The 15119-nt window shown below is 37.4% G+C and overlaps 1 protein-coding gene across 1 annotated transcript; it reads right to left on the bottom strand.

Annotated features, from left to right (window-relative positions):
• Nucleotides 1-279: 279 nt before the first annotated feature.
• On the bottom strand, nt 280-11744 carry LOC122970548 (transmembrane protein 268). Its single transcript, XM_044336717.1, has 9 exons — nt 11535-11744; nt 9659-9794; nt 7353-7447; nt 7098-7205; nt 4538-4690; nt 4254-4364; nt 3134-3223; nt 2665-2883; nt 280-862 (listed from the first exon to the last, which is right to left on the bottom strand). Exons 2-9 carry the CDS (start codon nt 9774-9776, stop codon nt 695-697), a joined length of 1062 nt encoding a protein of 353 aa, XP_044192652.1. The 5' UTR covers nt 9777-9794; nt 11535-11744; the 3' UTR covers nt 280-694.
• Between the last annotated feature and the right edge of the window lie 3375 nt (nt 11745-15119).

Here is a 15119-nt window from a genome sequence, read left to right as displayed (position 1 = left end):
TCTTTAACATTACATTGTATTTTATGAGCTTATCATATGTTTTTTTTTTAAATGTAAAATCTTGATCTTGAAAGTAGATAATAGCTACAGCTGTCAAATAAAAGTAGTGGACTAAAAATATAATATTTTTCTCTGATATGTGGTTGAGTAAAAGTATAAAGGAGCATAAAATGGAAATACTGGAGTAAAGTACCTCAAAATTGTACTTAAGTACAGTTCTTGTAGGCACTGCTGCCTCCAAGTCAGCTACAAAGATACTGTAGAATCCATCGCAAAGGATAAATCACAAGAATATATTTATTATTTGTACAAATAATTTAAACAGTAGACGGCGATTGTCATGTACATACAAGAGTACAAATATTGTTTTACAGCAGCTGGATGGACCTTTGTTTGGCAATAGTTGGCACAAAACAGACGAGGATCCAGGTGGTGCAAACACAGAGCTGGCATGAAAACAGCAGTAGAGATACAGTAACCCGCAGGCTGGAGAACAAACTTTAAAACTGAGGAGTCAAGAGACTGAAGCTCCAAACATGTCCTTCTTTTTTTTTTATCAACATGTCACTTAATCCATTATTGCTTCTTAGGAAATCCTCCTGGATGTCAGTCTGTTCAAGAGCCTGGACACAAAGCAGAAGTCTTTTTTTTTTTTTTTTAATAGTCCAGCAGTTCATCTGTTTCACCAGATGTGTTATCGGAGGATCTTGTTTTTGATGTACTGGCAGAGGCAGAACGGGGCGGTGGTGCAGTGATTTCTCCGGGGTCGTAGTCGGTGGTGCGACGGCCCTGACAGCCTGTCAGACACCAGCAGCTTCACATAGGCGGCACTGTAGGTCATGAGAAGCTGGTAGGCTTTAGCCTGCAATAAAAGGGGGGAAAAGGAGTTTATGCATGTGTGTGGAGACAGACCAATATTTATTGGTGCTGGTGTTATTTAAACCATTTAACTGTTGTTTCCACACTCTTGGAAACTGGTTGTTTGAGATTTAATTTGCATTATAAGTAGGAAATCTGTTCCCCATCTGTCTTGATATACAGTCAATGCTTCAAGATAAAACACAGCTCTTCAATTTTGTACTTAAGTTTTGTTCTATTTGCATATTTTATTCTGTAACTCGATTGCTCTATTAGTGTTTTTTGGGGGGTTTTTTGGAAGCAATTTAAGGCGGTAATATAGTCTGAATTTTTCTTTTCTCCAATAAACAACATGGGTCATTCCACTGAAAAAGAAGCTAACATACATGTTTAAGTTGTACTCGTCTACTGAAGTGTTCTGTGATGGTCAGAATACTAAAACCTCAATATCTAGTTTAATTTCTAGTTACATTTGAAAATACTGGATGGCAAAAAAAAATAATCAGCAGCTCACTTAAAGTCTCAAAACACTGAAAATATCAGCCACATACACAGATAAAATAAGCCATTCTCTCACAGAGAAATCTCTCATCTGTACGTGTTTTGATGCTGCGGTTTGGGTCATATGATTGTTATCAGTTTAAGCCCCACAGATACTGAATTTTCTTTGAAAGTACCAATACAGATATTTGAATTTAATAAAAATCTGATACATCCGTTAATATTCATTTATTGACTTGAAAATATAACATGAACAAACTACTTTGGCATCAGTTAAGTTATGAAAATATGTCATTAAATCAGGATATCCCGTTAAACAATAAACAATAAAATTACAAATGAAAGTGACAGTATAAAAGAAAGAAATTTAGATTAATAAATTGTTTTAACTGCATCTGAGTTTTTTGAAGTCTTTTTGTTAATGTTTTGTTCCCAATCTATTTAATTTCATTTATTAAAAGGTGCAGCATGTGAGAATTATGTAAGAATGTTAGTTTAAAACACTCAAAAATTAACTAAAATTATCAACAGAATGTGAAGAAATGTTAAAATGAGACCTTCCCCAACTTTCTCAGTTGTCTATAAGAGACAACTGTGGACTGATTTCTATGTAAAGGACTCGGGACGGTTTTGCTGGGAAAATTCAAAGGATGTAATGTTTATTTGTGCTCCTGATTGCCTTGCCTCTCTTCTGTTCCCCTACAGCGCCAACAGGGTGCAACACTAGCTAACATTAGCTTATAAATGGAGTCTGCTGATGTCAACAAATGACCGGCACCCACCACAACACAGAGTCAGCTAAGCTAACATTACTGCAAAGCATGTGACATATATTGTGATATTGTGGTTTTGCTGGCTAATGTTAGCGAAGCTGTGGATGGAGTGTGAGCAACAGGATGCTGAATGCAGCTCACTTAACGGCCACCGGTGTCATTAATGAGAAGGAATTTCTGATTCTTACATATTGCACCTTTAATTTCCCTTTCTTCTTCATGCTGCTGCTGACAATTTCCCACATTTTGGACAGTAAAGTTTCTAACTCACCAATTCACAATAAAGCCACTAACCAACTGACTTCACTAAAATACACAAACACAAACATAACTAAAATAATAGATAATCATTTTTCATTAAAGAAAATGAAGGTAACCATAAAAATGCAGAATGTAAAACATTTACTTCCGCAGTTTTCAGCACTTCACGTTCTTATTGCTAATCTTACAATATACAGACCAATACAGATATATCTGTAATAAGACTGCTGATATATCACTCACAGAAACCTTGAAGCATCACGTCTCTTACCTGCGCAGGTAACGATGCGTCAGGAACGAGGCTGTAACTGGTGGTGACTTTAGCGTCCTCCCGCTGGCTGGATGAGGAACTGCAGTCCGTCTCCTCATTCCTCAGTAGAGGCCTCTGTTCATCTGAGCCCTGACTAACGTCTGACCCACCATCCTCCGGGTCAGCAGCCTTAACCTCGGTCACAAGGACGAGATGGGACATTTTCCTCTTCAGTTTTTTCTGTTGAAAGTGTGATTGTTATACATTAGATTATTGAAATTTCCTACATAATGCAAGAACGGAAGCTTTGAAATGTGACACTCTCCTACGACGACTAAACTTCTGTTTCTTCAAAGTCCAGAAATAAATCTCCTCTCAACAGAATTATGTTTCTATTGATTTTTGAGGGAGGACTAACATGGGAACACAAAAGAAATCAATAATGCAGCAGGAGGACAAACTGAGCTACAGATGTAGTCGACTCACTCACCTGGGTGTCGTTGGCTGCAGAGCTGCGATCCTCTAAAGTTTCAGTCAGTGCTCTCAGACAGCGAGTCATGTCCCAATACACAAAGTAGAGCTACAGAGAGACATGTGAATGCATCAGCATAAGAAACATGCCAAAGCAAATTTATTCAATTTGTTGTTCATTGCTGATGTACTGTAGGAGTCCAGACCACAAAATCACCACCCACAACTCACATTTTGGCAAGTTTTATTACAGGAAAACATTTACTAATCACTTTACATAAACGTCTTTACTCCTACATGATTAACAACATGGAGGAGATGCACACCAGGGAATAGATTATTTCTTTTAACATTTGTTAGCAGCATTAATATGTGTCTCTCTTCATTGTTTTTTCTTTTATCACTGACCTCCAAAGCCTCCTATAAGAAGAGGCATCCCTTGTTCTAAAATCTATTTCGATTTTGTGTATACTACCTTTTAATTCTTGTTATTACCAGAATTACTGACAGATCTTGATGATACATTCTGTGCTGTTTGATGTGACCTGCTGTACGTGAGCAAACCCACTCAGTCCCACTTATTTCTTGATGCTTTTGGTTAGTAAAACTGACTCTGATCATGAAAATCTACTGACTGGTCCATTTTCATAAGCTCATGCTGTACGGCCAAACATTGTTCAAACCCACGCAACTGCATTTTAAATATTAGTGGAGATCCCAAAGTTTCTTAAGATACTAAATAGTCATAAAATATGTCATGAAATTTGGGGAAATGTCTGTAAAATGCTGCAAAACATCTAGATTGTTTTCATATCATATAGATGGCCAAACACAGGCGGTTGTGTGTATTTGCTTCGTCATAGTTTTGTGTCATATCTTGTTTGCCTTATTATGTCACTCTCCCTGTTGTTGCGATGTTGTTATCATGTTTTTATATCTTATTGTGTCATCTAGTTATGCTTTACTTCTTAACATCAACAAGACAATGGAGAGCAGCAAAAAATGTCATCGGGGAAAGTGACACAGCAGCAGAGCAAACAGCAAAATAACTCTGACAAAGCGAGTATTGTCTACAAAAAGAATATTTTAGTACAAGTAAAACACCAAATTCTTCTTCTGTTAATTTCAGAGGAACATACCTTCATGTTTCCGGTGCAGTTCTGCACCCAGTCGGCCACGGCCACCAGCAGCTTGTGTTTCACCATCCTCTCATTCACCTGGATCAGCCGGACGTCTAAGTTCATGCTGATCTGACACAAAAACAGACACGGAGACAAGTTTTAGAATCACTTATTTCACATTTCAGGTATTCCCCTCATATAAAAACGGAAATCACTGTGGGGATATTTTAAAAAATCCTCCTGAGATTAACCTAAATTCAAAACTCAAATACACTCTACGTATGGAAATAAACCCCTCTTACTTCTTTGTTACTGTGGTGGAGGACAAAGATGATGGCAGTGGTGAGGAAGATGGAGACCAGACTGACAGAGAGGCAGAGGACCCAGTAGTCGCTGACGGTGATGTAGAGGTGGAGAGTTGAGAACACGGCACACCACACCACCACATACAGCATCTGGTGGAAAGAAAACAGAGGAATATTAAAGGATATGTTCACAGTTTTTGTCTCAAAACACATCAGACACCCAAACAAATCATTAGGAGATGCTTCCTACTGCACTTCCATTCATAACTTGATTAACTCAGACTGATGAAGCCTCGTGTTAGCTTCAGATCAACTTCGGAATAATTTTTTGCATGGATTTTGTTCGGAGGGGATCTTTTAATGGCCAGTATGAACAAGAGGAATGATTACAGCAAGCAAAAACTGTTTCAGTGTTCATATGGGTTTGTGAGTAATGTTTTAATGTGTGCACATTATTCTGCAACTCTGGGTTTGGTGAGACTTTTTTTTTTAAATAATGAAAAGCTCAACGTTTGTTTGTCCAGAGCAAAGAGCAGTGGGCTGATGATATATGGACTAAACCAAAACTGTGTATATTTACAAGGATAAAAAACCGAATATGAGAATTAAGTTGTATAAAATTTGTCCACTGACTATCGAAACTGGACAGTATGTTAATCTAGAAGAAGAAAAGCGGATTTGTCCAATGTGCCGTCTAAATGAGATAGTAAATGAGTTCCATTTTGTTTTCTACTGTCCTTTTATTGGGAGCTGTGCAATGCTTTGTTTAGTAAGATAGATAAATAGATATTCATTTTGTAGATTTGGATGATGCACAAAGACTGAGTTGGCTGTTCACATATGAAACATATAAATTAGCCAGTTACTTGTAGAAATCCTTGAAGAAGAGAAAAAAAGCTCTTTATAGAGCTTCTTTTTCCACATGCTTCTGTATATGCTTTGTATATATTTTACCAGAAGATGCATGATCTGTAAAATAGTGGTGTTTTGTGATCCCATGTAGAACGGGCCAAATGTTTGGCATGACACAGAAAACCAATAAGTAGCCTAACGCTTGGTGATAGTTTGCTTAAAACATCCTGAGTGAGAGCTGGCAACTAGCATCAAAAGAATAAATCTACATTTTGGGAAATACGCTTAATCACTTTCTTGCTGAGAGTTAGATGAGAAGATTGATGCTGGAGCCAGAAGGGAGAGTAAATTGATCTTCTCGTCTAACTCTTGGCAAGAAAACAAATAAGTAAAATGTCAAAGAATTCTTTTGACTCCATGATATAAAAATGAGAACATGTGACAGCCTTATAAGGTCAGATAAAGGATTCTGGCAGTTTTTCTAGGTGATAAAACTTACATAACACTTAAAGACTGTTTGGAACCAGCAGAGACAATTTTCCATGTTTCTGTATTGATGGCAAGAAAGAAGAAACCATTTGCAGCCAAATATCACAGCACAGTGGATGAATGTGTTGTAATTCTGAAGCAGGCCTAATTCTTAAAATAAACCTGGCTACATCAGCTCTGACATTTAATTTCTCTCTTTTTTTTTTTTAATGTATGAGTCACAAAAAGAAACTTTTGATTCCTAAAAGGAACTTCTTCTCACTGTGAACAAAGCAACTTACCTACAATTATGCAAGATGTTTAGGGCTATTGAGCAAACCCCAGCACATTCACATTGACGTTGTTAAAATGTAAATGTCGATTAAGGCGCAATAGATAAATTAATAAATAAATAAAAGCCATCAAACTGCAGAGGATGATATAAAAGCACATTCACGATCTGATTTTTATCAACATCATGACGTTTATCTGCAGCCTTTTTTCAGCATCCGTTCTACAACCTTCAACCGCACAAAAATAAGATAAAAACATATTTAAATTCAAAATTACATGTACAACAGTAAAAGAGATTCACAGGCAGAAGCTGTTAACAGTAACCAGCGGTACACAGTCGCAGTGTTGTTTTGCCTGTGATATAATGTGATTATTTATGCCATGTTTGATCTGATCTATTCCAGTGTGCTATTTATATGAGCTCTGTATTTGCAGCGAAGCTCATATGAGCTTAAAGGCACTTAAAGGCCCCGTCCACCGTTCTTACACATCAAGATTCAGTTTACTTGTCACAAGCCTGTTGAATAATGTCTTCTGAGATCTCTAAAGTCTAAGAAAACGACCCTGATGATGCCGTCTTCTGTTGAAATGTTTAACAACCTGTGTTACAAACCGGGGGCATAAAGTTTGAAAGACGTGATTGTTTACCAGACAGGAAGGATGTAATGACAGATGTTTTTGAGCTGTACTATGAATATTGCAACATGTTTGGGGACTCAAACATGGGAATTAAAGGCTGAATATCTCTTCCTCTCCTTCATGTGACGTACAAATGAGGTACAAACCACGTATCCACATATTTTTTTGGGATTAGATCTTGATTATTATTTTCTTTATTTTTAATCTCTTGCAAAAACCCTAACTTTATGGAAGTGCAGTACTGATATATTTTGGGTAAAAGGTTGATGGGATTGGACAGAGACAGAGAGCTGGATGATCATACCGGAGCCATTATGAAATGGAAGAGGGCCGAGTTGAAAACCATGTATCTCCTGACTGAAGGAACGTCCAGAGCTATCCTCAGTGGAACCTCCATATCTGTGACTGGAATCTGAAATGATTTTTTTTTAAAAAAGACAAATTAAAAACCTGAATTAACCACGAGTGAGATATAACGAATAATTTCAGTTATAATTCTGTAATAAATACATCTGTATTTTGTTCTTTATGTTGTGTGTGTGTGTGTGTGTGTGTTGACCTGGAAGCCATCCCTCTCCAGTTTTGCGCGGCACAGAGACAGATCAAAGCTGGGGTTTAAAAATGAACAGCTCGGCACTGCCAGAACACACTGACCTGAGAGCCAGAGAGAGAGAGAGAGAGAGAGAGAGAGAGAGAGAGAGAGAGAGAGAGAGAGAGAGCAGTCCACAATACGATCATTAGATAAATACTTAAAATGGAAGTGTGACAAGAAAATGAGAACTTGGCAAACACACAAAATATTTAAAGATTTTAGGGTCACAAACCCTATTTTGTACAGCCAAACATCGTTCAAATACCCCAGAACTTTATTTTAAATTCTAGTGGAGATCACTAGATGCCAAATATGTTATTCCAATTTTATACTCGGTGTAAACATCATATTGCTTCAATGAAGAGCTAAAACAAGCTGGTACACATGTTCAATACAGTCAGACAGTGTGAAATAAGATGTTTTTTTCCATCATTAAAGCTACTTAAGGGGAAATAATGTGTGTCAAAAGGGTCTGTTCATGTCTTAACGTGTCTGCACAGGTTAAGTGGCATCGATGGCATGTGAACGTGACGTTACGGTGGCACATGGTGATTATACATCTCTAACGGGTTGGTCATGAGGTAATCTAAGATTGGAACACTGATTTGTTCCCCCATCGGTATCACAGCCTTAAAGATTTCTGAAAAAAGCCTCGCAGGACAAATCATCAAACTATGAGCCAAAATAAACAAGACACTGAACACACAGCTGTGTACTTTCAGATTCAGTTTGACTGGGATTGTGGTTAGTGGACACCGGAAATGCTTTAAAGGAGAAGTCTGGTGATCTTTTATATTTCTCAGAAACCAACAATGAGTTGATTCGACTGACAAGTATCGTCTCCAAAGCCAGATAGATCTTATTCCTGTGTGCCATAGAGCTCCAAAACCATTAACAACACATCAATGAGCCACTGGGTGGTAAACCCCTTCATTACAATCAACATGGGCACAGTATTTCATTTTGAGTCAATCCCACATTCGCTGTAGTTACTCACTATCATATCAAATCCACTGCTGAGAGTAGTCCTCAACAAATGCACTATTTACTCCTGTTTGAATAACATTTGCTAAACACTACAGTACCCACATGTCTTTTTAAAAAAAGCAAAACTATGTTTTTGTGCCCAGTTTTTAAAGATATACGTCTTCAGTAATACATTGCTGGGATTTGTTGATGATAACAACAAACTCCTTTTAGATTTCCACAACAGGTTCCAAATACTAAAACTGAATGTGAAAATGTAAGTCTGAAAGAAACACTAATGCCATGTGCTGTTACAATCTGTCTCATCTCAGTATAACTACAGTATAAACGTCGTTTATAGAGCAATAATTGATTTTTATCTAATGGTCAAAAACTACACAATAAAACACTAAATTACATAAGCAACATTGTTGTTGTACCCCGAATCTGCTTTAGCATTAATAGCATTATTAGCACTGTTAATTATGGATTGATGCAGGTAAAAGTTTGTGTAGTCAATATAAACCAGTGACAAAGGTCAAACAATTACACAACAGCAGGGAAACGTGCACAACAACTTCTCCTCAGTCCTTCTCCGCAGCCACAAACTCTGATCCTCAGCCCTCTGCATCACTCTCTGTCTCTGTCTCCAGCTCCTGCTCACTTCTCCCAGGCCATTTACTTTCCTTCAACTCCCCTGACCTGCCATCCTCAAGCTGTCCACCAAATTACCTCAGACTTTCCTTCCTTTCCCCATCTACACACCCGTTCCCATTTCTCATCAGTCATATCCTACTCCGCCCACTCACCACCTCCAACTCATTCCCTCATCAGCCACTCACTACTTATACTGGTCTACTTCCATTGTTCTCTGCCAGACTGTTAAGTAGCCATGTGCTTCTTGCTCTCTAGCTGCTGTGTCTATGTTTGGTTCATCTTCTGTACCTGAGACCTGTTACCTGCCTGTTTATTGGACTTTTGATTCTTGCCTGCTCCTTTTCAGCTTTATTTGCCTGTTTGGACTGCCTGCTCTGGTTTTGACCCTTGCCTGCCTGCCTCACCATCCCGAAAGCCTTTGAACATCCATTTTGTGCATTAAATCATTTAACTGTATTAAGCTTTGCCTCAGACATCGGCATTCGGGTCCTTCCACTGTATCCCTGTGGCCCTTCTTGCACCTTCTCTGACACAACTGTATAATACCTGTATGCCACCATGTACAAAAACACCATTTTGGCACAAATGGAGTATGTTCAATACAAAAACAGTTTATACCAGATAAAGACAAGTAAAGAAACAAATATTACCATTCGACCATTTGGGTATGCTGTTGTTTGCCTGCGGCTGAACTTTAGTGTGTCTAATTTGAACATCCACTTCACTCTCCTCCATCACATGACAAACTCCGTTCTTGTCCTCCATCATCTCAGAGGAAACCAGACCCTGAAGAAGAAAAAAGTGTGTGTCAAGGAAAATACTGATAAGAAATACTGAACAGCTGCTGCCGTATTTATAACATAAAACTTGATAGTGACATTTTCTAGTTTCTGTCTCATAATGTCTGAAAAACTGAAACTCCAGAAATTCCTGAGAGGCCCCCCACCCCTGAAGTGCTAAAACCTGCTGCCTCAACACCCTTGAAAACTTTCAATTTGAGCAAGAACAAAAGAGGATGCGGAGGTTTCATGTGACAGCAGGCATGCATCGTTTTGCAATTACATTTGAAAACAATAGAGTCACAAAAGAACCACGAAACAGTTCAATACAGGTAAACCTCATGGTGCAAAAAATCTAAATAACACTATGATATCAGTTTTCATGTGACCAACTCGGGTCGATGATGTAACTAATACATGAAGCTGACTGTTAAAGAGCAAGTCTGCTGCGTAAGTATTGGAGGCACAAAGGTGAAGCTGAACCGAAGTAGAGGAAGCAGAACATTCACATCAGACAGCTGCAATCCTTTTCAAGAAAGCTCTTCACATAAACAGCGGCCCTTATCTCTGATAGACATGTTCACAGTTTATTTGAAGTAGCTCAAGAAAGGCAAGAACATGCAGGAAACGAGATCACTTCTCCTTTCAGGGCTTCACTGTTATGACGTTTTCATGGTGTTATCTGCTCGCACAGGCAGAACAAATAGGTTATTACCATCTTATTGGGTAGATAAAGTTTGGAGGACTAGACTTAAATGAATTTCCTTTTTTTTATGAGCTTTTAGAGTTGCCAATATCTGTGTTGTCTTCAAAGAAAAGAACATCCAGAATGTCATGTATTATCATGACAGTGTAGCTGGGTCTGTTGATAGAGGATAAGACATTCATATCTCTGTGCACTACACCTTTAACAACGCTCAGCACACTTCCTCTGATCCTTTCAACAGCTTAATGTCTGTAAAAAAAAAAGGCAAAAAAAAAAAGAAAGAAAGGGATGAAACTAAAGAAAAGCTACATGCAGATAAAACCAGCTCTCTCTGGGTCTCTTTCCATCTCTCTCTCTCGCCTGTTTGCCTGTGACGGAGCCACATTTCGGCACTGAAGTGTAAAAATTCAACACGGCAGTCTCTCTCTTTACTTTCTCTCCCACGTAGGCCTCCTCTCTGCCTTTATCTACTCTCTCATTTTCACTTCCTTGCCTGTAAATAAAGTCACACAAACTCTAAGCCAATTTATCATTGTCTGCTTACATTGCACCTGCCTCAATAGGAGAACATATTGTCCACACATGTGCAAGCAGAAGTTTTTGCACGAGCAGCATCTGCAGTGTTTCGCTGCTAGATAGAGGAAACGGCATAATTGTCTTGATCTTATCAGTAAAAACTAAACTCATAGCCTCTTTAAAATGCATCTCGTCTGTAGGTTGTGTCTGTTTCAAGGAAAAGTGCATCACATTTCACAAGATTTTTTTTATCCTGAAGGATGAATTGAAATCTGAATGTTGAGCAGAGATGTTAGACTTAATCCATTCACTGCAAAAAAAAAGTTGAAACCCTCTTGAAGTAAAAAAGATCTCCTGGAAGTCTAGTAAAAAAAAAAGTTATTTGTATACAAAAGTTCAATCTTATTTTTCAGTGGCTGCCCTGCTTGTTTCATTTCATGTTTGAGCCAGTGAAGCCTTGAAACCAAAACCAACACAAACGACCCACAAAGTTCACTTTTTTTATACGATTTAAACACATCATACCTGCACTTCAGATGAAAATCCATCATGTCAATAAAGCTGTGATGATTGTATTCCTTTCTCGATCCTATTGTGACTGTTGTCACTGTTGAACATTGTCATACATCTTGAGAGCATGCAGCTCATACAGAGTGTGGCGTGGTTACTTTCACACTCGTGTCTCAGCAGAGTTTCTTCCCTACTTCTCTCTCTCTCTCTATCTCTCTCTCTCCCTCTATTTCTCTCTCTCTCTCTCTGTCTCTCTTAGCGTGTGACTCAGATCAGCTCAGCCTCATGACTGCTGGAATGCGGTTTGTGGTTCACGTCTCAATACAGACGACACTAGAGAGAGAACTGTGAACTGTGTTAGTTCAGCCTTTTTTTTTACATGCTTGGAATTATTAAGCATGGCGATTCAAACTTTTATATATTTTAAGGTGAGATTTCTGTTTCTGTCAGTATCATTGTAATAGAGAATAATAATCTGTCTTATAGCTACTGTATGCAGTAAAAATGTTTTATGATATGGGACGTGTTAGCATTTTATTGGCATTCTAAAAACATGGAGAGGTGCCAGTTTGTTTTCACTGGCACCATGTTGTGTCTGTACTGGAACTGTCACACATTAACTAATAAAGTCCAGTGGGGTCACACGGTGGATACACACACACACACACACACACATATAAAGATGTAGATATCCATCAGCCACATTTACAATTTACAATCTTATCTGAAGCCTCATATTAGCTTCAGATAAACTTTTAAATGCATTTTTGCACAAAATGACTGTGTGGACACACTGTGGATTTTGCCCCCCATCACTTAAACCGAAAGCACATTTGAAGGGAGACACCTGACTGTTGTTTTAATAGAGACTTGAAAAATTATGAACCTACCCTTTAAATATATGGTTACATACTGTATACACACTTATACTCATACACACACAACATGTCAGTGTGTGTCAAAGTCATATAGAATACAGACACATGTATATACACATGTTCACAGTATCTTTCCTGTTGTTGTTATCCTGATTCTGTTTCATCGACTCATTCGATCGATTGTTTGAACACAAGTTTTAAAAACCTAACCAGTGATGGGGGCTGCAAATTTTACATCACATCTGCTGTATTGCTTATCCGTATGTCAGAATCAGTTTTAATGGTTTACTTATACGAGGAATTTGACTCCAGTTTCTAGTGGCTCTCAATATACTTACAAACAACAATCTTCAGGAAGATGCACATGGACACACAGCCAAAACAAGGACAAAAAAGCCAAACATAAACATATCACTATTATGTACAAGCTTGTAGGTGAAAAAGTTGATACAAACACATAGAAAAAAACAAATGGACAACAACATACAATGTCTATATACAGGTTAAATTGTATTTGTGGATTGTAAACAGGATACAGGTAGTGAAAAGGTGTGTAAGTGTGCAAGTAGTGCTGAAACAGATTAAACAAATAAAATAAAATACAAAATTTTAACCTCAAACTTAAGAGCTTTAAGTCCCTTAAAATACAAAACACACACACTGGTTACAGAACGTCCACCTTCAAATTCCCAGAGTTCATTCAAAATTTGTGTTGACTGATTATGTACCTAAAGCGTGGCCGCTGAATAGAGTTTTGTAGTTACACTATCTTTCTTTAAGAATAAGCCCAAGACATTTTTATTTAGTTAAGGTTTTTTTTTCCTTAGATTATTTATCTGCATTTTTGCCTTTATTTGATTTGTAACAGTGGAGATACAGCAGTGGTGGAAGAAGTTTTCAGATCCTTTACTTAAGTAAAAGTGCCAATACTACAATGTAAAAATACTCCATTACAAGTCTTGCATGAAAAATCCTATTTAAGTAAAAGTACATAAGTATTAGCAAGTAAAAGTAAAAGTACTCATTTACTTTATTATATTTGACATCATTAGATTATTAGTACTGAAGCATCAGTGTGTACGCAGCATGTTACTGTTGTAGCTGCTGGAGGTGGAGCTAGTTTGAACTACTTTACATACAGTTACTTAGTTTAGTCCAGTGGTTCCTAACCTAGGGGTCGGGCCCCTCCAAAGGGTCACCAGATAAATCTGAGGGGTCATGAAATGATTGACGGGAGAGGAAAGAAGAAAAAACAAAGTTCTGATACAAAAATCTGTTCGAAGTTTTTGGACTTTTTCTCTAATCTTTGATTTTTGGTGAAATATTGGATCATTTGAACATTTATGAGAAGTTTAGAGGGAAAACTCACTATTTGGTGGAGCTGTTAACAGCTCATAGACATCTGAAATGTGACCCCGACTACACACTGCTTTTTGTAAGATGTCAAAAGCCAAAAAGGTTGGAAACCACTGGTTTCATCTTTAACAATGTGTTGTATTTTAAAAGCTTGTTATATTATCAGTTGTGTCAAATCTTCATCTGAAAATTAACTAAAGCTGTCAAATAAATGTAGTGGAGTAGAAAGTACAATAATTTACCTCTGAAATCTAGTGGATTGGAAGTATAAAGTAGCATAAATGGAAATATTCGAGTACAAGTACCTCAAAATTGTACTTAAGTACTTAGTTACTTTCCACCCCTGAGATACAGACAGGTAACAGAGAGAGAGGAAGGCGTAAAGTCCCTAAACTCATTTCTTTAACCATAACCCTAAAACTAAGTCTAAACTTTAAAAACACACAGACACCACATACTGTTACTGTCTTCTCATTCGAATTCCTACGGTTTATTCAAACTCTGGTGATGGAGCAGTCAGTGTTTATACAGCTCTGCCTTTTCATTTGGCATTTGCACCTTCACTATTTTACTTACGCACTAAAAAGCCTCACTTTGTACCCGTGAGTACAAAAACCATTAGGTCACCACTCACACCCAAGACAATGGGTTGTTTTGACCCAGTAACAATATCATTTTTACATTACTGTTGGGTCATAAATCAAACCAAATCATCATTATGTTGGGTCATCAACTAAACCCCCCAAAAAGTGTCATTTTTGTTAATGTGTTAATGTTATTTGATATAATTCATTTGGTTTACTCACCAATACTAAAGTTTAGGTAAGATAGTGAAGGTTTCAGTATCTTTTACTACTTTGTTACTGTTGTCTGTCTGTCATGTTGTTGTCTGTCTGTAAATTTGTTGAACTTTCACTCTGTATGGCACACTGAACTGCTTTTGTATGAGATTGTGCTCTACATATAAACTTTGAAATATAGAAAATAAGTGCATGTTAGTTTATACAGCACCAGACACACTTTGTCATTCAAGTGAATGAGAAAGTTTGTACAAACTTTTGTGAGTTTCTTTTTTCCTTTCTGTTGCTATAATTGATTTTTTTTAAAAATCATAGTAATACATGTTTTAATTCATATTTAAATCAATCACTTTGTGTTATTCTACATCTAAATTGAGTCACATCATGGTTGATTTCAGTAACACTGTTGGAAAGTACCAAACAGTCAATGGAAAGTACAGTATATTACACTATTATACAGTATACACAGTACAGTGTATTATACAGTACTCTGTTGTAAGTAACTATCTGCTGTCCTTGGTGTTGTTTTAGGAAAATTCTGCCCCCATGTGGATAAAAGTGTATTC

Source organism: Thunnus albacares, chromosome 19, assembly GCF_914725855.1.
Source record: "Thunnus albacares chromosome 19, fThuAlb1.1, whole genome shotgun sequence".
Taxonomy (NCBI): domain Eukaryota; kingdom Metazoa; phylum Chordata; class Actinopteri; order Scombriformes; family Scombridae; genus Thunnus; species Thunnus albacares.
Note: the sequence above shows the minus strand (reverse complement) of the source record. Positions and strands in the feature narration are given on the sequence as shown.

Coding starts and splice junctions, on each gene's coding strand:
- LOC122970548 (XM_044336717.1), bottom strand. CDS start 9,776: ATGATGGAGGACAAGAACGGAGTTTGTCATGTGATGGAGGAGAGTGAA. Junction 7,206..7,352: donor TGGAGAGGGATGGCTTCCAG/GTCAACACACAC, acceptor AAATCATTTCAG/ATTCCAGTCACAGATATGGA. Junction 4,365..4,537: donor TCCACCACAGTAACAAAGAA/GTAAGAGGGGTT, acceptor TTTTTGTGTCAG/ATCAGCATGAACTTAGACGT.